At 38.4% G+C, this 24,774-nt stretch overlaps 1 protein-coding gene across 2 annotated transcripts in view; it reads left to right on the top strand.

The window, feature by feature from the left end:
• Positions 1–22,170, top strand: part of FAM78B (family with sequence similarity 78 member B) — a 132,489-nt gene extending 110,319 nt beyond the window's left edge. The window contains exons 2-3 of one of the 2 annotated variants that reach the window (XR_012481935.1): positions 410–1,334; positions 13,428–22,170. Coding sequence is in view for 1 of the 2 variants with exons in the window: in XM_074266487.1 (XP_074122588.1) it covers positions 410–932 (523 nt within the window). In the remaining variant the exon portion in view is untranslated. Of the gene's footprint in view, positions 1–409 lie in introns of both variants that reach the window. The other variant, XM_074266487.1, reaches the window with a different exon arrangement.
• Positions 22,171–24,774: the final 2,604 nt, after the last annotated feature.

Below are 24,774 nucleotides of genomic sequence, written 5' to 3'. Positions count from 1 at the left end.
GCTCCCTAATATTTCTTCATCCTTACAGTCTTGATCTATAAGCTCCAGAGAGGGTAATTCATCTTCCTCTTCTTTTTGACTTGATGGTTCCTTTCATCTACAACAGGGAGATGATTTCAGATCATTGAGTAGAATTTCACTGTTGCTATTGATTGGTATGTTTGAAGGCTTCACAACTACAAGTTAATGATGCCCACCTCTTTGGACCAACGTTTCCCAATTGGGAATGCCATTATTGAATGTATGGGGGGAATTTAATTTGATTCTACAATAGGACAATATAATTTTAAGCAATTCTTTCTTCTGCCAGATCTCCTATGCTGATGTTAATAAGACAGGGGCATCTCAGTACCCTTTGTAGAATTAACCCAGCCTCTTCTTTTCTTGTACATCTCTTCTGCTTTCCTAGGTCAAGCTGGGAACTGCCGGATTTGAGGGAAGGGAGAGTAAAAGCCATCAGTGACTCAGATGGGGTGAGCTATCCTTGGTATGGAAATACTACCGAAACTGTGACTCTGGTTGGACCCACCAACAAGATTTCCAGGTTCTCAGTCAGTATGAATGACAATTTTTACCCCAGTGTGACATGGGCTGTCCCTGTGAGTGACAGTAATGTTCCACTGCTGACGAGGATCAAGAGGGATCAAAGTTTTACCACCTGGCTAGTGGCCATGAACACAACTACAAAAGAGAAGATTATCTTACAGACCATCAAATGGAGAATGAGAGTGGACATTGAGGTGGATCCTCTGCAGCTTCTGGGGCACCGAGCCCGCTTAGTGGGCAGGACTCAGCAGGAACAGCCTAAGATCCTGAATCGAATGGAACCCATTCCCCCTAATGCACTAGTGAAGCCCAATGCCAATGATGCCCAAGTCCTCATGTGGAGACCCAAGCGAGGACAGCCTCTGGTTGTGATACCTCCTAAATAGGATATTATTGTGTGTCTGGTACACACAGCCAAGGAGTGGAATGATGCTGTCAGGGCATAGTGTGAACAAAAACTGATATTCTGAGCCAAAGCAGACCTCTCGGGTTTGCCTGCCTTTGCAGCCACTAGGAAAAAATGGGGTTGCTCTTCAGGCAGAGGAATCATATTCCCTGGGAAGGTCCCTCCTTATTAAGGAAAGTAAATCACTGATCTTATGGACTTTCTGTGATGTATCCTGTGGGTAGCCATACTTCAGGGCTGATTAAGGAGGCTTCCTTTACCTGAACAACTGAACTGAATCCTTTGCAGTGAGACACAAGGAATGAAAACACAATTAATCAGTGCCTGTGGCAAATGCTGCTTCCCAACCATTAGAAGTGGAAATGGAAAACATCCATACCAGGTGTTTGTAAGACATAACAGTCCTGATGACTGATCAGAGGGTGTTGTGAAATGGGGTTTGAAAGTTGGGTGGTAGTGGGGTGGGGGAAAAAACTTAACAAAAAAGTTGGAGGAGTTGTTACAGTATTTATACCTATGCATTTTAATTGATAATCAAAAGGTCATCATGTTCATTGGAATGAAAGGAATTTTTACAAAAGAGGGCAAGTGGGAATGTTGTGGGAATGTGTTCTAAATAGTGATGGAGCCCAGTCTGCATAGGACTGTCCTAGGTGCTGAAGCAAAGTACAATGTGAACTGCCAATGGTTTCATCTATCTTCCTCCTTCCAATAATTATTTATTTAGAATAATTTTAAGTCTAATATTTTGCATGCATAGTTCCTGTATTCTACAGTAGCTATGATATTTGGAGCTTTCCCCATATTGTCAGTGAAATCCAAATCCATCTCCTTTACAACCGATCCATTCCTTCCACACTACCAGCCTAACTCTGCAAAAAGAAAATAATTTTAAGTGAATGGTGGAGTCACAAATCCACTTAAGGATTCAAGAGCATTTCAACAAACTTGACTAGTATTTCCTTTCCATTTGTTTAGCATCTGAATGGATGACAGATCCTATGGGATGCATATATCGGAATGAAATAAAACTACACACAAATTCTGCAAATACAAATGTACTATATGCGCATATGTGGTACACATACTATATATTCATATATGTGTATATATGTATGCTCCATTTTATAATAGCTTCAGATAACTTTTCAAATTAATGGGTGTTGGTTTAAAAAAAAAAGGCTTATCACAGGTCACCTTCAAAGCTTTATTTAAAAAAAAACAAACCAATTGTCTGCAACCATTCATCAGAAAACAATCAGCATTTTATAACTGGAAGAAACTTTTCAGAGATTACTTGGGCTCTTAGTTTTGAAATCTTGTATTCCAAGAATCAGATAATTTAAAATGGTAGGCCATTCACTCTTAAATTACATCAATATGAAACATGCTATTGTCCAAAGTGATTCCATCCTCCACTGTCAGAAAATTTTGTAGATGTCAAGGCTTCCTAATTTATTTTACTTCAGGCAAACTAGAAATTTAGCTATAAAGGAGTAAAATCATGATATTAATGATGGCTAGTGGAGTCCTCATTCAAAATACTTAATAAATTTTCAGCTTAAAATCTTCACAATGCCCTGTCCACAGCTCTTGTGAGCTCCATATTCTGGAATGAAGAAGATAGAATACAGAGAGGTTCTAACAAACTTGCAGATAGATAAGACTCCAATGATCAGTTCATTGATGGTAGCCACTATTGTCATATTGAAAGATCTGCCAGAACTTAGTTTTTTTTACTCTGAAAGAGTAAATTATAAATATTTGTGGAGAAACAAACAAATTTTCTACTTGTGTTAAAAAACGATCCATGTTTTTCCCCCCTGTAGAATAATTATTACTGTCATGAAAGGGTTAAGTAATTTGCCTCAAATAAGTGAGGCAATTTCTTACTCCTGAAATTCCTGTTTTTTTACCCTTCTACTCTAACCACCAGGTACAATTTAATAGATTAACTATGGACAGTAAGCAGATCTATTTATAACTAACATAGTAATGACCCACCAGTAAGTCACAGAAGACCTGGAAATACTCCTCTTAGAAATAATTTAGTTGCTGCATTTTTTTTCTCCCTCTTTCCTTTCCTTTTCTCCCTTGTTTGCTGTGGAAAGTTTGCCTAAAGAAGGGAATCTTCAAGGTTGGAGAATGGATTTATTCAGTTCTCACTAATAACAAAATCACCAGCCTGAAGCAACACTAACTGAGTAAAGGCAGTGAGGTATAATGGAGAGAGCACTGGGTGGAATAAAAACACTGAGATTCTAGTCCCAGTTCTGCCATTGACTTGCTAGGTGGCAATCACTTTGTCTTGTTTTTCAGATTCCTCACCTATTAAATGGGGAGATTGAATTAATAAGATAAAACTATAATCTTTCCAATTCTAGCATTCCCCAATTCCTAGTTTGATGCAGTAGGGAAAAAAAAAAAACTGGATTTAGAATTTAAAAAACAAACAAACCTGAGTTAGAATCTTGATTGTGCTAATCACCAGTTATATAACTTTGGGCAAGTCAATGAACTTCCTTAAGCCTCAGTTTCTTCATTTGAAAAACTAGAGGAATCAACTAGATGATTCCCCAAGGTCTCTTCTAGCTCTAAAGATATGATCCTATGATTCTCTCAAATATCACCATCACAGGGGTTCTGATGTCAATCCTAAAGGGAGACCAACATACCAAAGATTTTTTTTTCATACTGAATGTTCTGGGTGCCAAAGAACCAATGAGGAGAGTCTATTCTATAAGGAATACTTTAAGGAAATCAGGTTAATGATAACATGAATTTTGGAAAAGAGATGAATGTGAATAATTTGCATTACAAAAGTATTTTTTGCTTTATTGAATTTATTGAAAGATTCAGCACAGTTTTATTTCTACAAGTTCCCTTCTATATTTAAAATTGAATTTAATTTATGCAAATTATCTTTATCCTTTTTTCAGGAATTCATCTATTATTTGTAAAACAAGGCAGAATACATTGTGAACTTGACTGTTTTTCTTAACCTCACGATTTCCTAAGTTCTGAAACAAGTTTTCTGAAGTAAAAGAATGTTAGCCTGACTTCATCGAACTTTTAGAATTGAGAGAGCACTTGGAGATCATCTAATTTATGCCCTCGTTTTTAGGTGAAGAAACTAAATCCCAGGGAGATTAAGCACCTTTTTCAAACATCATGTCACTAACCAGTTAGTGGCAAATTCAGGAAGAGAAATCAGTTCTTTCTATCACCACAATCCTATTTCCACTATCTTACACTGTCCCTCATAACAAGTCTGATAGATTCTGGGAGATAGGGTGATAATGAAATGAAGATAAATGAGCTTAGACAAGTTGAGCAGTAAGATGTTTGTTATGATCACCATCATGGGCTAGATGTAAAGTCAAAAAGACTTTAGAAAGACTACCTCTAATACTTAATAGTTTTGTGACTCTGGACGAGTCAGAGACAAGCCTCTCTGAACCTCAGTTTCCTCATCTGTAAAATGAAATTGTTGGACCAGATGACCTTCAGCTCTAAATTCATGATCTCTAAAAATATCAAAGTCAGATAAATAATAGGTCTATAGATTATTTGAAAGTTAGCAATTTTCTATTAGGAAGTAATTCTCTCCTCTTCTGGGTATCCTGGCTCATTAATTCCCAGCAAGTCAAGATTACATCCATGAAAGGGTAATTTAATGAAAGAAACAACTACCTCAAAGTAATAATAGCTAGAATTTACATAGAGTTGCAAGGCTTAAAAAATACTTTACAAATATATTATTTGATCCATACAACAGCCCTGAGAATAGGTGCTATCTTTATTCTAATTTTACAGATAAGGAAACTGTGGTAGACAGAGATTATGTCCAAGGTCATAAAGCTAGTGCTGAGTCCAGATCTAAACTTAGTCTTTCTGACTCCAATCTGGTATTTTAATCAATTAAACCATCTAATTGCCTCAAAGCACTCTGGGTTTTATAAAGCATTTTTTTTGATACCCCTGTAATAAAGATAGTGCCAGTACTCTCATCTTCACCTTACATACAAAGAAATTAAAACTCAGAAAGATTAAGATATTTTCACATAATCCCACAGCTAGAAAAATTCCATATTCTGGGATTCAAGATTCAAACCCAACTCTCCTAAATCCATCTCAAATTTGGATTCCATTCAGGCTTTCTTCCCCATGAGTATGGCTGAGCCCCAACCCAGGCACTGTCACTTTGGAGTTACAGATTCAGAGCCATGGTGAGTGGCAATGGGAAAGTCTTGGCACCATGGTAGCATTCATTTTCCAAGTAAATTGAGCATAAGATTCTTTTGCCTTATGTTTCTATCTAAATTATCAGTCAGATCATGTCAGAGAAGTTTATTGCCCTATTGCATAGAATCATAGAGCTTGAGGGACCTTAGCCCTCTCCTCTTTCCTATTTGCCAGACAAGAAAACTGAGGAATATCAAGACTGTAAGTGCCTGTGATCACAGCTAATTAGTAGCATCACTGGGATATTTTTCTGCTATTACTCTAGAGATTCTGGTATATCTCGAGAGAGCCCTATGTCTATAGAGAGATATTAATTGAACTTTTCTACCTTATCCACATTCCCTATCTGGGACAAACCTGCTTTAAAATTTCAGTCCTCAAACCTTCAACTGCAAATTGATTAGTATCAAATCTGTAGACAAACTGATTCATTCTTTTTACAAAAAAGAAAAAAGAAAAAAAAGAAAAAGAAAAGAAATATTGCTGTTTAGTCCTCCATCTTCTGGTTTGAGATCTTTTGAGGAGATGCTCTTTACTTAATCTTTTTGCCGCATGGATTTGGTTTCTTGTGTCATATTTTTCTCATAATGGGTTCAAGCTAGATAGATTAAGGTGACCTCTTATTTTAGTACTCCATTATTTTGTAATTTTTGGATCATTGTAGGCCGATTAGCTATGGAGTAGGGGAAATAACAATGGTCTTGGCATCAGAAGGCCTCAAATCAATTCCTGGCTTTGTCATTTATACATTTAAACCATTTAGCTTTTTTGAACTTTATTTGCTTCATTGATAAAAGGAAGGTGAAAACATTTGCACCAACATTCTCACAGGGTTGTTATAAGAGAATTTAGCAAACTTTAGGGGGCTCTCAAGATAGGAATTGTGATTATTTATCCATGGATAATATTTTTCCCCAATCCTTTCAAAAGTCATTTTTAAAAGCACTTCCTACTATGCCAAATGCCAAGCCAGCCCTGGAGGTGACCTCTCATGGACCAGCACTGTGATCTAAATAATAAATGACTGTGGGCAAAGAATCAGCCTTTTAAAATATCAAGTTTCTCTTTCATATTTGATTATGATTAAAGAATGTGAAGAAATTGGAGAAAAAGAAGGAAGTGAGAATGAGGAGATAACAGAAGGTATCCTGATATCAGTAAAAGTGCATGAATTTGAAGTCAGAGGACTTATGTTCAATCCCCATCTTTGCTTCTTACTAGCAGGAACTTTTGCCATATTCTTTCTCTTTTTCTAAAACTCAGTTTCTTCATTTGTAAAATAGATTCGATCATATGACCTCTAACATCCCTTTAAATCCTAAAATCCTGCCTCTATCATTGTGGCTCACTCAATTTTTCAATGGTTTTAATGAACATATGAAAATAAAAAGAGTAGGAAGTGATAATGCTTTCATATATAATGTCTTTGCCATCCCCCCAAAAATGTGGGTAAAACAAGGCAACATCCTAAAGCTTCCTTTTACTACTCATGTAGCAAACATGGGTAGTGAAACCTGTACATATTTCCCTTCTTTCAGATTCATTTTCCTCAATTATAAAATGGAGGGCTATATGGCTTCTGACATTCCTTCCAGTTCTAATATTCTTGGACTCTAAAAAATGAGGTAGCTGAATTGGCTAATGCTCTAGGAGTCTTTAGGTGGAGTCACAATCTAATAAATGGGGGATCTGGTGGCCTAGTCATCAAACACCACATACCTCCCAAAAAGGAAGGAGGAAGGGAACAAGAAATATTGCTCCTAAAGTAAAAATTCCCCATCGCTGAGCAAAAGCCTTGCTGCCAAGGAGCTCCCTATACAGTTGAGAGCAGGCCGAGTCAGCCAGGGAGGGAGACAGGGGAGAGAAATAATGCCTTTCTTAGGTTCACTTGGCATATAGAGCATCCCTTTGAGAGCTGAGGGGACAATTACATATCAAACAAGAGGACTCCCAACTGGGATACAAACAAAGATGTAAACATATGCACACATTCACCCTTCAAGCTGAAAAGAAAATTAATCAAAACCTGATGAACGGCTGAACTCTATAATTAAGCCCAAACGATCCTCACATAGAAAAGGAGCTGAGTGAGCAAGCTTGGTGCAAGGCAGTTATTTTTACTCCAAGGCCTCATTGCCGTTAATGCCTTTTGAGTCCTTGAGCACATCTGGTTCCAGTCTCCTTGGTAGAAGAACACCTACCCTTCAGGGATCTTCAGTGAGTCTTGAGGGTCTGAGCGGCATATTTGGCCATGGAATGAGCTGGCTCAAGAGGGCTCTTCCTGACCACTTATCCAGTATATTGTGGTAGGAATTCTTTCTCAGATATGGGATAGAATAGACTGTGGTTGCAAATTTCAAATTCTGTGATTCTATATTACTGAGATCATAGGTAAGGGCCAAGTCCAAAGCATTTGTCCATTCCCTGAAGTCTGTTGGAAGCATCTCTGCCTGAAAATAGCCAGTTAACAACAGCTCACTTTCATGTAGAATAAATAGCATTGTGATTATCTCATTCAATCCCCCCAACCCCCTGGAAAGTCTGGATTATGTTATTGTCCCCATTTTACTGATGAGAAAACTAAAAATTGACTCAGTTAAGTAATTTGCCCAAAGGCAAGTCCTTGATAGCTTGCCCAGTTCTCAAAGCTGGAGACAGGATTGGGACCCAGATTTTCTAAGACTCCAAATTCAGTGTTCTTTCCATTACATCATGCCTCCTCCCAGGGTAAAAAGAAGAGCTATGCTGTTTTCATTGGAAAGACACTGAAGGATTGTGGGTCAACTTGTAGCTACAGTAAATCTTTATTATAAAACAGTTCCCTACAGCATGAACTCACTTATGCTGAGAATCAAATCAATCTCACCTATCTTCCATAGTGAAAAAATGTATGCATTTCTTCCTATTACATTGGGAGTTGCTTTCTCTGTGACTAGTTGCTGTGAGAACAATATTATAACAGAAATGAACTTGTGCTGGGTAAATAAAACCTTTATCCTGTGTCCCTAGAAAGTTTCTTGCCAGCTCACGATTCACTTGAGAAGCAGACACATAGATAATAAACACAATTAAGATTGTGTTCTCTGCCTGCTCAGTTCCATTGCTCATGGAGATTACATGCCTAGTGACCTTAACTGTTTCTAGAGATCACTTTAACCTAGTGGAATAAGTTCTCCATAAATGACTGGGCACTCATGTCTGCAGATGACTCCCTGGGAATGACCAGAGCATTGCCATATGGGTAAGAAACACCAAGACATACCTTGCCCTTCATGAAGATCTTACCTTCCCTGGAAAAGCTGGTTCCACAGCTGACCCATCTTTTTTGCTATGTCCACAGGCCATTGTCCCTTGTTTTAGACACATGCTTCCTCTTAAGAAGTCAGTTTGATATGCTTTCATGAGTAGCTCAACCTCCATCATCACTTCACTACTCTACTCAACCGCATTCAAGTCCCTATGAGAATATGACAAGAAGGCTATACTCAGGGACTCCTTCGTACATTTGAAATTCTCTGCCTAGCATTATAGGGAACAGTGCTATCAGGCTATTCCAAGAAGAATTTTTTAAAATAGAGGAATCTTGTGCTAGATCTTCCAGGCCCATCTCTTTTGCTAAGGTCTGAGACCTTAAGCAAAGGATTTCACTTTTCAGTGCCTCAGTTTCCCCATTTGCTAAATGAAGAAGACCATAATACTTTCCCTGTCTACTTCACTGTACAGTTGTGAGAATGAAATGAAATGTGTACAAGAAGGTACTCCAAAGTTAAAAGTACTCAGCCAATAATATCTTTAGTGTTCTTGTTATGATGTTACTATTGTAGAGGGGGCCCCAAAAGTTTTAGTGTACTATTAAGCTTTTAATTCTTTAAAAAGTCTGTGATCTTTAAATACATTCAAGTCAGATTATCAATAGAGGTATAATCCTTCCGTGGATATAATTGACTTTCTGGAAGGTAATGAATCAGGATTCTAAGAAGGGGGAAAGACTTACTTCCTAATAGAAAAAGAAAGCTAACTTTAAAATATTCCATATTTTTTAGCTTTAACAATTTAAAACTGCACTAAGACTTTTTCTGGAACACCTTGTATTACCAACTTTGGGGTAGATCTATAGGCATATGTTACATTCTTTTAAAAGTCTATAGAAGTTTTGTGTTAGTTTATCTTAAAGTTTAAAAAAAAAACCTTTCTTCATACCCAAGAATAGAGAGTCATTAGATTAAGGGTGGGAGAGGCAGGATAGTGTAGTAGAAAGAACACCAGATCTGGAGTTAAGAGGACCTGGGTTCAACTCCCAGTCTGGCTGTGATGGGATTGGGCCAGTCACTTTCTCGTTCTGATTTCTTCATCAGTAAAATGATGATTTGGGGGCTTTGGGAACCCCTAAAATCCTTTTTAGCTCTAAGATTGTGATTCTGTAACACTAAGAAATTCTCAAGCCAATTTTTGATATCCTTGAGTGAATAACTAACTGTTCTAAGCAAAAGGAATAAGGAGTAGAGAAAGGAGAAATCCCATCTATTTGTTATGACTTACAAAGACAAAAAAAGCAGATATAGAAAATCTTGTATGACATGGCAATGGACACTGTTAAGAACTTCCCAGAGATATCTTAGAAGAGAGAGGAGTCCTGAACTCTAGATTTGTGGCAGAGTTGAAATAACTGCAGGATCACCTAATTTAAACCAGAGTCAATAAGGGACCTATAGTTTTACTCTCTAGTTGTTGCTTAGTCATTTTCAATTGTGTTCAGTTTTGGGGTTTTCCTGGCAAAAATACTGAAGTGGTTTGTCATTTCTTTCTCCAGCTTACTTTACAGCTGAGGAAACTGAGGCAATCGGGGTTAAGTAAATTACAGGATCACATAGCTAGTAAATATCTGATGTTGGATTTGACTTGGGAAGATAAGTCTTCCTGACTCCAGTCTCTATCCACCTAACTTCCCCTTACTCTCTTGACCCAAGGGAATAAATGAAAAATACAAATTCTAATGGAGTGGGGGGAGAAGCTAGCTATAGAAAGCATTATTTCCCAGGAAGGTAGTCCATTATAGAAACCTTAATTCCTACTTTATATATTCGAAGTTGAAACAGGAATGGCAGAAATACCTATCCTTCATGCTCAGGTCCAGATCCAGTCTTGGCCAACCAGAGAAATGTAGGTCAGTATCTAAAGGAGACAATGCTGGATAATGAGAAATAGAGAGAAAAAGCTTACTATGAGTATGGAGGAAATGAGGTCTAGAAGATATATAATCCAGAATCCACTCAGCTTTATCACCGATCAAACAGGATTAATGAGACATTTGGGGATAGAGTTCAGAAAAAGACAGTCAAGAGAGTGACTCAAAATGTTTCATTCCCTTCACACTGCATGGCACCTAAGAGATGCTTAATAAAGACCTGTTAAAAAAAATTAATGTTCATTCTCTACAGTCTGTCTGGTCCAGCTAGAAGACATGATAACAAAGAGAAAAGGAAGTTCCTCTGAATGGGAAGAGGTCAGATATAGTTACTGACTTAGCCTGTTTAAAATGGGCCAAGGAACCACATCACATAGGTTTTAGAGGTCAGAGATTTTAGAATTGCTAAGAATCCTTAGAGGTCATTCTATCACATTTTACCAATGAAGAAAATGGGTATTTAAGTGAGATATTTAAGTTTCTTACCCAAGTAATGGGTATGAAAGTGAGATAGTTAAGACATGGTAACAACTGATTTTTTTAAATCATCATTCCTTCATTCTCCTCCTGGTTCTGATTCCTAACTTTCTTTTGACTTCAAAATCATGCCTCTTCTGTTTTCTAATCCTAGAACCATTCTGGACTATCTAATCCTAGAACTATCCGGGGTTTCCCCATCCTGGTACATCCTGCCGATTTCTTATCCCAGAATATTCTTGTTCTGCAAGGCTCAGTCCCCTTCTCCCACTGGTGACTGCCTCCTGGAACCTCCATTTGGTGAAGGGGTTCTGATCTGGTACTCTCTCTTGTATTCTACTCTGTCTGAACCCTGGAACTTAGATAATGTTAGCATAGCCTTTTCACTCTTTTACAAAATTGGCTGCTCTATCTTTGGGGTAGAAAAGCTCACTATTCCTTCCTGAGGGGCCTCATGAAGGTCAATGTTATGGCCACAATCCCTGTGAAGGGATCTTCTGAGGCAGGGTAGTGTGAAGAAAATTTCATAGCCAGCCCTTTGGTAGTATTTTCAACAAATCTTTGAGAGAAACAACCCAGCTATTTCTTCCATCTGTTTTTGTCCCTATCGCCACCTTTCAAACCAATTAGGATATTCCACCACGCAGACTCGATCCAATGAAATGTTAATTGGAAAAATAACAGGAAAGATAATGCATACACTTCAGGCTGAGAACCATTTCATTAAATTGGATTTTGAAATCAAGACAGCCAATTAAATTATTTCCCACTTCACTCACTCACGTACCAGAAACTGTGGAAAGCTATTACTTTTAATTAATTAGTAAAGAAAAGAAGGATTCTGCATCAGCATATCAGATGAATGGCTACTGTGAATACCGTTCCATCTCTACACAGACACATATTGGTGGGCGCACTGTTGCACACAAACATAAAGGTTCTGTTCTCTGTAACTTGGTTCTTCTCTTGCCCCACCTCCATTCATACAACTATGAAAACCCGAACTGTACAAATACAATAAGAAAATATCTATTTCCTAGAATGACTCCAGAAAATTACCAACAGATACCACCATCTTTCACTACATCATAGGATTTTTTATGACCATTCCTTTGATGAACTCTTATTCATTTCCAGAATTATAGTTGGAAAGGACCTTAGTATTTTGGTCTAAATCTCTCATTTTATAGATGAGAAAACTAAGGTGCATAAATTAAATAAATTGTCCAAAGGAAACAAGAAGTGGGCACTGATACCTATGTGTCGAGAGCAGAATCAAAGTCTGAGAAAAGCTCCCCGAGCTATGGAGGCAGTGAGATGGGACAATAGATAGCGACTGGGCATGGAACCAGGAAGATGTATTCAAATCTGGCCCCAGACATTTAGTAGCTGTATCACTCTAGGCAAATCTTGCTTACCTCAGTTTCCTTTTCTGTAGATAATAATTATAAAGCAGGGTGAGATAATAATTGTAAAGTACTTAGCATAGTACCTGGCACATAGTAGGTGCTATATAAATTTGTAATCCCTTTCCTTACTGTCAAGAAGGACACAAAGCTGATATACTAATATAAGCTAAAAACACTCAGGAATATTGACTAAATTCATGAGAGAGATGCAGAATGAAAAACAGCTTCTCAATTTCAACTAAGACAATGGTATCTAACTCAAATAGAAATAAGACTACTAAACTGCATGGAAATATTCTCTAGGTCATATATTGGAGAAAAAACATTATTTAGGTTTTATTGTATTTTATTTTAATTGAGTTTGAATCTGCTAGCAGAATGTTTAACACCTCTGGTTTAAAAAGGAACAGGACAGAGAATAGATTATATATGGGCTCTGTGACCCTATTCACTGAGCTGACCCTGATTCCAACTCAAAGAGTGCCACAGATCTGATCAGTCCCACAGCATCAACTATGGCAGAGGCCCAGCCATTCCACCCCTTCTGACCGACCCCTGGGAAGTTGCTGCTATTAATTAGGAGCATATAGCAGGACATCCATTGTGCCATTTCAGGTGTCAGGGAGTCCCGGTTCATGCCCGTTGTCTTGACACACAGGGGAGTCTTAGTTGACTTTTTAAACAGTTGAGCTTCATCAAGGCTTAATTGGATCAATTATGCAAGAGCACCTGCTAAGTCAATGGCCTTTCCAGATCTCTTTCTGCCTCAGAGACTTGCAAGAACAAGCCAGAACCGTCTGGTACTACCATTTGTTTCCCATAATTTTTGTCCTGGTTAAGAGATCACAGCAGCGAATCATAGAGTTGTGATGGTCCTTAGAGGGTCACCTAATCCAACTCCCAAAAAACTAAGGCCTAGAAAAGTTAGGTCTACTCCTATGGAATGTTGGGGTAGAAGGTTGCTGTCAGGTTCCAACCCACCAGTTAAAGATCTGTGCACAGTCAGATCCAGAACTCAGCTCCTCTGAAATCTAAATGTTTCTTCCACTCCACCCCAGCCACGCATTCTTATCCTGAATTTTCCTTTAGAAATGAAAGGTCATTGGTCAACAACTCCTTAACACCCATTTTATTTGCATTTTTCCTTGTCCATATACAGGTCTCCTGGTAGGACAAGGCAAGTCCAGCCAACAGAACCACATGGCAGAAACTAGCAGGATATAAATGAGAAATGGCCTGTGGCTCTTGAAGCTGAAGCCCTGGACAGATGCTTCCCTGCTTAAAAAAATATAGTACCATCCAGCCTCCCACATCACCGCCTTCCCATTTCTGGGACCAGATGCTTCCCATCCAACCTAACCCTGTGGTGCCATGAGAACTTTGCCATTGACTTTCTGGGTGTCATTTGGAATGGTCTGCTGGGAGCTGTGCCTGCCGAGTCTATGTCTTGCATAGAGAGATTAACTTAATCTAAACAGAAAATCCATCTCCCCTGTGCCCTGTGGTGAACCACTCCAGGGCCCAAGATTTGGTCAAATCAGACTTCGTGGCACTAGCCACCAGGGCTCTGACTCTTGCCTTTCTGATTGGCTGCTGTTCTGCCTATATCAGCTTAGGGTGAAAAGCAAGGGGAACATTTGTGTCTTTCCTCTCTCCTTTCTTCCCTTCTCTTTTCTCTGTCCCCAACCCCATCCCTGCTGAGTATCAACCAAGAGGGCAGGATGTGGTCAGCTACTATTAAGTATTTTTTCAAAGCATCCAAAGACATTTCCATACAAGAAGGGCCAGAGGAAAGGAGAGGTAAATTCCCTCTGGGAAGCTTTGTCACAAGGACCAAGTAACATTCAAAGACCATGGAAGAAGCTTCAGATGTTACAGAAAACCAAGCATGAGCAAGCAGGGTCTCCTTGATGTTGGCAGTGGAATGAGAGAACTACCCAAAGGAATCACCATTTATTCATTCGTTCATTTGTTCATTTTTTGACTTTGGTATTTACATATGTATTTTTTTTAAGTATGTACTTATTGTGAACTGAAAATCTGGCTTCTATTTTTGAAATAATTAGTCTAGGTTTTAGCCACAGGATAGGGCAATACAATCTTTGGAACCATAGAGAAAAGTTAAATAAACCAGGGATCCAAAGACCCTTGAGGCCATCATATCCAATCACTGCATTTTATAAACAAGGAACAGGAGGCACAGAGAAGTAAGGTAGTTTCTCAAGATCGTGCAGTCAGAAAGGGGAAAAGCTGATGTTCAAACCTAGGTTCTCTGATTCCAAAATCAGCACACTGAATGCTCCAAAAAACATTCTTTCCAAGGTTTACATTCATTCCATCCAAAATTCCTCTCCTCCCTTGGAATGCTAATTCCCAACTCGAACCCTAGTTCTGACTCTACCATGCAGATGGTTAAATACTTAAGACTATTTTAGAAGTTAAAAAGGAAATTAGCAAGCTAGTACAAACTTGGATGAAATGCCCTCTTATCAGAACCTCTCCTTTTATCATTGAAGAAACTGAGGCCCAAGTTGGGGGGAAGTGGTTTGTCAAAGGTAGCAGTTAGTGGCAAAAATCAAGACTGGAACTCAGGTCTCCTGAGCCAGTCCAGTGCTCTCTCTATTACCTCATCCATCCTTTACTGTCCTATCCATTTTTTCTTCTAACCCTATGGAATGTTGGGGTAGGAGGTTGCTGTCAGGTTCCAACCCACCAGTTAAAGATCTAGGTTCCTTGTTATTTATTTGTCATCCTCCAAAGGTCCTTCAAATCCAAGATCTGGTGTTTCCTTAAATATTAAGAATAGGACTGTGGAATAAATCAATTGGAAAAAAAAAGGAATTATTTTTACCCTTCCTCCTACTCCATTCTCTTCATTGAACCTTCCTCCATTCCTTATATCTAACTTGCAGCAGATTTCAAAGTAGAGGGACCAGAGAGTACAGAGTACTGGATTTATTTTTTCTTACATTAAGAAGACCAGGACCAGCCATGCTGCTTCAGATATTTACAGCAGTCTGTATCTGAAGGGTTTTCATATGGAAGAGGGATTATATTTGATTTACTAAAAGGCAAGACTAAGCACAATGAATGAAAATTGCAGAAGGGCAGATTTAGGCTTAGTTTAAAGGAAAACCATCTTATAATTAGAGCTGTTCAAAAACAAATATCCCTCACTAGAGATCTTCAAGCAAAGACTGGATAATCATAAATTGCGGTTGTGGTAGAAAGGATTCTTGGTCAGAAACAGGTTGGCCTAGATGTCTCCCATAGTTCTTCTAAACTCTGAAATTCTAGGATACCCTAAAAGGACCATCAAGCTACTCTACAGGAGTTCTAAGAACAGAAATCTACCAATCCCAGTAGATTCTCATTCAAGATCCCCACCTTCCTTCCTTCTTTATCTTTGTCACCATGACTAGATTTTCAGACTCCAAAATTTTTTGGAGAGGAATTCAATATTGTTCCACTATCCCTCTACAAAATAGGTCTTCCTATTTCTCATGTCCTGGGCCTGAGACTTTCCTTAGGAGTCTCCTAAGTGAAATCCTAAATGACACTTGAGGAAAGAGATAATATTGCCAAAAAGCCAGTAGTCATCAAGAGATCAAACATATTATATTTGTTAGTTGACTAAATGGTAAAACTATGGTCTTCATAGCTACGGAGGGTATCCTTTTGTATACATTAGGGGATATATTGAACATGTCTATAGGCACACAGAAGCTCATTTGAAATGGAATTCCAAATAGAAACAATTCACAATTTTCAGCATTTCTTATGCATTGAATTTTTACCATACTGTGTCATAATGAATATATATGAACTCCAGGATCCACATGTGTATATACTCAGACTATTGTGATATATACAATAGCTTATCATGAAATAGGCAAAGTTATCACTAATACTTGATAATTTCTCATTTTCCCCTAACCCTCCCCTAGTAGTTATGCTTTTAAAATGTTCTTCAGCTATCCATAGGTATAAACTATCTTCTTTAATCCCCCATTCCATCTCAACCGGGCATATTTTCCCTATATATCTTCCTACGCTGTAGATCCTTACCAAGGTCAAAACTTACCTCTTTGGTCTCCTGTTCCCTCCAAAACTTGATTATCATTATGTGCCAACTTAATCAACGGCTCTTCCATAAGGTTTTAGTGGGTGCTAATAGGCTAAATTATTATGCCTCTTAAGTAAATACATCATTTAACCCAGACCTCCTAGAAGCCATGCCTTAACCCCAAAATATGACTAATGGTAGACTTTTCAGGCACTTTAGTAGGCCCATAGGGAGGATATATTTAGGCAGATGAACTAATGGGAGATATTTTTAGAAAGACGAGTTTCTCAAATCATACCAAGATGTGGGCTCCCCACCCAGACTATGGATAGGACTAATACCATCCACACCCAAGGAAGTATACATGTACTTTTCACTGTCTTGAGATTCTCTTTTCGGTATTTCTTTGTTGATGTATATAAAAAGTAACCAGCCAAATTAACTGAAACCTAAGAAATTTAAAGTATCAGCTTCCGTTTCACTGTCTGGTAACACTTGACTTTAACTACTGCCTTTTGCTCCCCCTGAAATCACCTGTTCTGCTTCTATACATCTCTCCTCCTACAGTTTTCCTTTTGAGTTGTATGTTTGATGTTACCAAGGATGGAAGAGGAGGTTCAGGACACAAGCGTGTGTGTGTGTGTGTGTGTGTGTGTGTGTGTGTGTGTGTGTGTGTGACTTTGGAGGAAAAGAAATCAGGTATTCTGCTTTGGTTTGGAGGAAAACCCCAATGAAGGAAAAGATGAAAGCTGGCTTTGCAGAGTGCCTTAAAAATGACTTTAATTAGTAGGAAATTCTGACTCTTCAGTCTTTGGATGTTACAGAAACTCAAACAGATGTTGCATTTCACTTCTCTGGGATTAAAAAAAAAAGTTAAATACAGTATGTATTCAACCAACAAAAATGTATGTTTTTTCTTCTGTTCCAACTTGGTTTTTAAAGTTGCAGTACATCGTTTTCTACAAAGCACTCACAGAAGGTTATTGGGGAAAAACCAATCCAAAGAACCCTGGAATATGCTGGGAGCAATAATTCAGGGATAACACCAAGACCAATGGCTATTGTAGCAATGATGAACACTCACCATGAGAGCTGGTCCAGGAGAGAATAACAGCAGGAGAATAAAAGAGTACCAACAACAGAAATTAAGAAAATTTTGAGACATTAATGATAAAAAAGGGAACTATGAAAAACAGAGGAATCCCCTCCCTAACTTACTGCCTTTTATCTCAGTCCTGGGACTTCAGGATTCTAAGTTCTACCATCATATATCATGTCTCATCATGCCCCACCATGGTTTGGCATGGCATGGCATGGTATGTGACATGTAATACCATATCATACTAAAACAGTGTGCTATAATGAAAAGATTTCTGAATTTGAGGTCATAAAATGTAGGTATAATAGCTTAGTCAAATACTGCCTTGTGACCTTGGACAAGTCATTTGAATTCTTTAATTTTCTCATCTGTGAAATCAGGGAATTGAACCAAAATGACCTCTAAGGTCCTTTCAAACTCAGCCTATGAACCCATATTGTTATCCTATCACGTTATATATCATCCTATGTCATGTCATGTTATAAGTTTGTCACAAGAGAACTTTGGTAAGTCATGATGATTTCCAAGACACTGGAATCAGTAGTAACAACCATAAAGCTTTGCTTGCCACCTCCACTCATCTCCATCCCTCCTTTCTTCACATACAGCTTTCCTTCTAAGCATACTCCTTTCTGCTTCATTATTCCATTGTTCCAAGTGGTCTTGGAGCTGAACACATACTCAGCATCTGCCATTCATTACTTGACCAAAAAAGAAAAAGTGGGGAAAATGGGGAAGTAAGGAGAGACTTTGTAAGCCTGAGTTTCTAAAAGCAGTGACAAGTTTTTCCAGTTGCTCATTTCAATTATTCCAGATGTTTTTTAAATTGATCAGACCCGATCCAGTCACTAGGATGTCCTGATGTACTTCATATCTAAAAGTTATAGAGGATGGGGAAGAACTAAGTTTATGTCCTTTCCTACTTCAGAGACCATAACTCAATGCCTTTTCTCTGCTTTTTCCTCCCCAACACCCATCCAAAGGCAGGACATATCAGTGAATCAGGAACCAGATACAATTCTGGGCATGTGAACAACCTTACCTTTCTTGGGTTGCCAAAGTTTGAAAATAAAATCATCTATAAGCCCCAGATCAAGAAAGAACAAGCAAGAGAAAGGGAAACTTGTAACTAATGTGGGTTGCCAATCTTAAACGAATAAACATTAAAATAAACATCTGTAACCTAAATTTGGCTTATTAAGAGTCACATAACACCTTGGGGATAAGGGTGTGGGGTAGGGATGGAATCAGACGTCCTTTTCCCTGTTTTTCTTGATTCCTGCCTCTTTCCATGGACAGCCAAGTAGCACATGTTAAACTCTGTAAAAAGTAGCTTCCAAGAGATATTTTAGAAAAAAGGAATCATTGCATCTGTTCTGTCAGATTGCTTGCTTTATGTCACCCTTTCTGTGAATGAACAATTTGCACTTTTACACCCTCCCCTTAGTTCCTTTTTAATAAAATAAGGAAACAATCAATCTATAAAGCAATCATCACTGGACAGTGTTCTAAGCACACACATATGTGCATACAGAATCTCAAGCTGATGTTCAATATGTGAACGAGTGAGGGTGAGTATGACTCAAGAGATAGGAACTGTGAGTGTGCATAATGCTCCTTCCTCCCTGGGGAGATAAACCTAACAACAAATCTCTGCAACAATCCAAAATATGAGGCATAACTCTACAGAGGTAAATGGCTGTGTCTCTGTGATGAGTAAGTATGTTTTTTTTTTCCTTTAGACACCAATTCAAAGACTATTTATACATTTAACACATGTGGTGCTCATTAGGGAAGGGAGAGATATTTTGTGAGAACACAAGCATGGAGGCAGTTAGACAGGCTGCCTGGAAAGTTAGTTTACCAAATAGCTGTGTGTGTCACAGTGGAGATAAGTTAAAGTCATCAAGAATGTGCTTTTACAACATGCAAAACATACCTCCCAGAATAATTCATCAAACTGAACTTCTGTGTTTGGGGGGTGGGGGGGAAAGCGATACAGTATTAAGCTGAAAGGGGCTAACCAGGGCACATAGAAATGTAACTAGTCTGCATCTCAGGATCCCTAGATGAGCACAGCAAAGGATTATGAATGGAGAAAGTATTGCGTGCATGTATGCATATGAGCCTGTGATACTTAGATGCAGAATAAATGGGGGGAAAGAAAAGGTACATTCAGGGCACCAAATGTCCAGGATTTGTGTCTCTTCTGAACATCTGTGTTCCACTTACATTGGCCCCCATGAGGAAAGACAGGGCTTGTTAACTCCTTTTGTGGAGGGATATACAAATTCTAACTGGACCATAAATGTAGAGCTCTAAGGATCCTGAGAATCTCTCTGCTCAAAAATCTCTTTTTTGTACAGATGAGAAACTGAGGCCCAGGGAGGCCCCCAAAGTCACACTATTAGAAAATTTCAAAATGGGATTTGAATCTAGAGCTTTCTCCTCCAGAGCTTTTCTTCTCACTATAGTACATTACTTTCTGAGGAAGGCAGGCCAAGCGGGGAGAGGGCAGAGGTGACACTTTTTCAGAATTTAGAGACAATTGAGCTTAGCACCTAGTTAGCAAGAATAATTTACCAAAACAAAACTACTTTCTGAGATTATTTCCTGAACCCCAGGTGAATTTGTACTTGGCCCTGCTCAGCTCCAGCCCCAGCAGCAGCCTCTCAGCACTTAATGTCAGCACATAGTCTTTGCCTTTGTGTTGTTACAGTATAATCATTTCAGTCAAGTTCATCTCTTTGTGACCTCTTTTGGGTATCTTTTTCTTGGCAAAAAATTTAGGGTAATTTACCATTTTCTTTTCTAGTTCATTTTACAGTTGAGGAAACCAAGGCCAATGGTGTAAAGTGACTTGCTCAGAGTCACAAGATGGAGGCCAAATTTGAATTCACATCTCTAGCTACTGCACCACCTAGCTACCCAGTAGGTGCTTAATAAATGGTTGATTCATTGATTGACCTCTTGTCCTAAGAAAGAATCTCAGGGGACTCTGCCCACCAAGAGCTACGGTGTCTCCCCCACAAGATTCTGTATCCTTAGGTCCAAAACCTTTCCTTATGATCCATCATCCTTTTCAACTCCAAATCCCAACCCCTACACATACATTCCAACTGCTGGCCCCAAATAAGTTGTGTGTTTGTCCCTAATACCAGAATTACTATACTTTTGTATATATAACAAACAGGGTTAAAAGGGGCAAATGACTTAATGTATTTCAGATATTGCCTTCCTCCCTTTCTGACTCACTGAGGTTGTGTTTACTTCAGTGGATGAAAAGATCTTATCGGTTTGAAGAACAAGAGGCATGTGCAAGTGCAAGGGATGGAGTGGATAAAAGATTTTTTTAAAAACCAGTTTGAAATGGAAGGTAAGGCTGTGAATTGGGATAAAGCTATAGGCAAAGACTTAAGTTTATAAAAGTGGTGCTGAACTGTGGTTTTTCTTTCTCTTCTAAAGGGAATTCATTTTTCCCCTGAGAAAAGTATTCCTAAACAAATGTCTGTAAAACATGAATAATGCAGCCTTCTCACTTCTCAGAGCAGCTGCTATGGGCAGCCTCAGAGGTACCCTAACTAAAGGACTCCAAGAGAAATTCAAGAAAATAACTAGAGGAACAGAGGAACATGACTGAAAGCACAGAATCACAGAATTATGAAATTATAATGGGTCTCCTCCAAGGAGGGGGGATTCATCAGCCCTTGGGATAACCTGTTCCACTTTGGAATAGCTCCAGTGAGTTTGATACTGACATCTACCCCAACTTGCTCTCTTTGTAATTTCTCCCAAATGCTACTGATCGTACATTCTGGGACCAGCTAGAACTTGATCTCTTTGCTATATGATAGCTCTTCAAACACATAAGGGCAACTAACATGCTCCCACCACTTTTCTCCAAATTAAATACCCTCAGTTCTTTCAACCCAATTTTTATATGACATGGATTCAAGGCCTTTCACCATCCTATATTTCCTACTCTGAATACTATCCAGTTTGTCATTGTGCCTAAAATTAAATATAGTACCTAAAATTAAATATAGTACTCTAGATGAGGTCTACAAGAGCATAGTATAGTGGAACTCTAAATTACTTATTCCTGGAAGTTGTACCTCTTAATGCAGCTCAAGACCCCATTAACCACTCTTAGCCACCCATTGGTGCTGCTGACTCATATTGGGTCTATAAAATCTTCCAGACCTTTTTCAAAATAACTATTGTCTAACTAGGGTTTCCCATATTGTACATGTGATACTGATGATTTTTTCCTAACTAAGCATGACTTCATATTTACCCATAATGAATTGTATCTTTGTCTCGTTTCAGTGCTGTAAACTGTCAAGATCTTTTGGGATCCTGACTTTATTCCCCATTGCATTAGCTATGCTTCCTAGTTTTGTTTCATCTGGGAATTTTATGTGGGTGCCTTTAAGTCATTGACAAAAATATTTAACACAGAGTCAAGATCCTAAAATGTTCTACTAAAGACTTCCTGTGTCATTGATATAGAAACAAACATCTTGAGTCTAGTACTACTCCAACTAAGTCTGAATTCATCTACTCTTATCATTTAGTTCATAGCTTGAACACAGCTCCGAGGGCTGCAAAAGGCTGAAGAATTCCTGATTGAAACCTGAACCAGATTATATTGTAACTGGGAAATGTTTAACAAAATAAAATACAACACAACATAGATGACATTAATTTGTGGTTTAATGAATCACTAAGAAGCTGTCATGGGTCTGTTTCCAGCTGAATTTAATACCACTGGTCTGGTCTAAATCTCTTCATCTTTTCTATAATAAAACAATAATTTTCTTATTTGTTAGAGCTGCTAAGTAGGTAGTAATAGTAGCTGCAGTAGCAGCAATAACAGTGTCAATAATAGTAATAGTAGCAGTAGTAGTAGTGGTGATGGTGGTGGTAGTAGTAGTAATAAGTAGCAATTAGTAGTAGTTGTTGTTTAGTTGTTATGGTGATTTTATTATTAGTAGTAACAGTAATAGTAATGTTAATAGCAGTAGTAGTAGTACTAGTGGCAACAGTAATAGTAACAGCAATAGCAGTGGTAGCGGCAATAGCAATTGTAGAAGTAGTAACAGTAGCAGTAGCATCAGAAGCAGTTGTAATGGTGAATCAGTAGTAGCAATCTGTAGTAGTAATAATAGTGGTAGTAGTAATTATAGTAGTAGTAGCAATAGTAGTTGTAGTAGTAATGTTAGAAGTAGTAGCAGTAATAGTTGTAATGGTAGCAGTAACACTAGTAGCAGTAGCAATTAGTAATATAATTGTAATAGTAGTAGTAGCAACAGTAGCAGTAGCAACAGTAGTTGCAGATAGTAGCAGCAACAGCAATAACAGTGGCAATAGTGGTAGGAGTGGTAGTAGGGATAGTAATACCACTAATAATAGTAGTGCTAACAATAATAGCAACAGCAGTGATGGTAGTGATAGCAGTAGTAATAGCTGTAGTAGCAGTAATAGTAGTTGTAGTAGCAGTAGTGGTTATGGTGATGATATAAGTAGTATTATTAGTGATAATAATGGTAGCAGTAATGGTAATAGTAAGAGCAGTAGCAATAGCAATAGTAACAGTTGGTAATAGTAACAGTAGTAGCAACAGTAGCAGTAGAGGTAGTAGTAATGGTGAAGCAGTAGTAACAGTTAGTAGTAGTTGTAGTAGTAGTGGTGGTGATGGTGGTAGTAATAGCAGCAGCAATAGGAGTTGTTGTGGTAATGGTTGTGGTAATAGCAGTGGTACTAATGTCAGCGGTAGTAATAGCAACAGAGGCAATAGTAGTAGTGAAGCAGTAGTAACTATTAGTAGTTGCAGTAGTAGTTATAGAAGTATTAGTGGTAGTAGTAGCAGCAGCAACAGCAATAGTAATTATTGTGGTAGTGGTAAGAGCAGTAGTATTAGTAGCAGTAATAATAACAGTAGTAGCAGCAGCAGCAGTAGTAGTAATAGTAGATTTTCATATGTACCAATTTAGTAAAGGCAAAGAAAATGAGATAGAGGAAGAGTAAAAAGGAGAGAAAATACACAATATAGAATGAAGAATTTCAAAGGTGAATAGAAATAATAATAATAGCATTTACATAATGCTTTAAAGTTTGCAAAGCACTTTACAAATATCTCATTTTATTATCATAACATCCCTAGATAATGATCACAACATAGATAAGTGCTATTATTATTCCCATTTCAGGAAATTTCAGGAAACTGAAGAAAGTAGGAGGATTAAATGACACCAGAATCATGCAGTGTAGGGGTTTGGGGATGAAGGTGGGCTAAAGGAACCAGCATTTATTAAGTGCCAGGCATTATGCTGAGCAATTTACAAATATCTCCTATAATCTTCTCAACAACTGTGTGATGTAGATACTACTATTTGCCTTTTCTGATTGAGAAGACTGAGGCAAATATATGTTAAGTGACTTGCTCATGATCACCCATCTAACTACTATCTGAGGCCATATTTAAACTCCATATTTAGACTTTAAGCTCAGAACTCAGGGCACTATGGCACTATTTGGCTGCCAGTCAGTAAGTATCTAAGGCTCGATTTCTTCTTAGATATCCCTGACACCCAGGTTCAATGCTTGGTCCAAACACTTCCACCATTATTAGAATCATATATTTCAAGTCAAGACTAGCAAGTTCATAATGAAGGATTTGCACCGTGTTAAGGATAATTCTGTGTGTGTGTGTGTGTGTGTGTGTGTGAGTTTTTGATGTCACTGGTAGCAAGAGAAAAGCAAATAGATTCTAATACCAACAGGAAGGGATTTATGTTAGTGCTCTGAGATCTTCAGTTGAACAATGACATCAGGGCTGCCATGGTGACAGGATTGAGTTTCTGCTCTAGTTTCTTCTTTCCTTCCACCTTCTCCAGATGCTAATACAGTGAAAAGGCTAAAAAGCAGAAGAAAACACAAAGAAATGGGTAACCTCCCAAACTGGGCAATTGGATTTACTATAGTAATCTCCACCACATTTTTCCACATTGAAAAAAAAAGGCTTCAATGGGACTAGAACCCAGTTTCCCTTGACAATGCCCCTTAGTGACAAAGAAGTCATCTTGCCTCTAGCCAGGCTGGTGGGTTGTGACTGGATCCTGGATTTGATTCTATTGAATATTTGGTTAGTGATATCCTAATATTACAGCAATTTAGACATGTGCAGCTGCCACCCACTTCAACAACAGCTGTGCAGCTCCAGGCCCATCAGGGTGAGCTGCTTACTCCCAGAGAAGAGTGGGCAGACCTTGTCTCACCAAGGGATTGTATCCAATGTTTCCTTCTGTTCCAATCCCTCTCCTTCAGCTAACTCAGATA

Source organism: Sminthopsis crassicaudata, chromosome 4 (assembly GCF_048593235.1).
Source record: "Sminthopsis crassicaudata isolate SCR6 chromosome 4, ASM4859323v1, whole genome shotgun sequence".
NCBI classification, from domain to species: domain Eukaryota; kingdom Metazoa; phylum Chordata; class Mammalia; order Dasyuromorphia; family Dasyuridae; genus Sminthopsis; species Sminthopsis crassicaudata.
The sequence above is the reverse complement of the archived record's forward strand: the minus strand, read 5'-3'. Positions and strand labels throughout refer to the sequence as shown.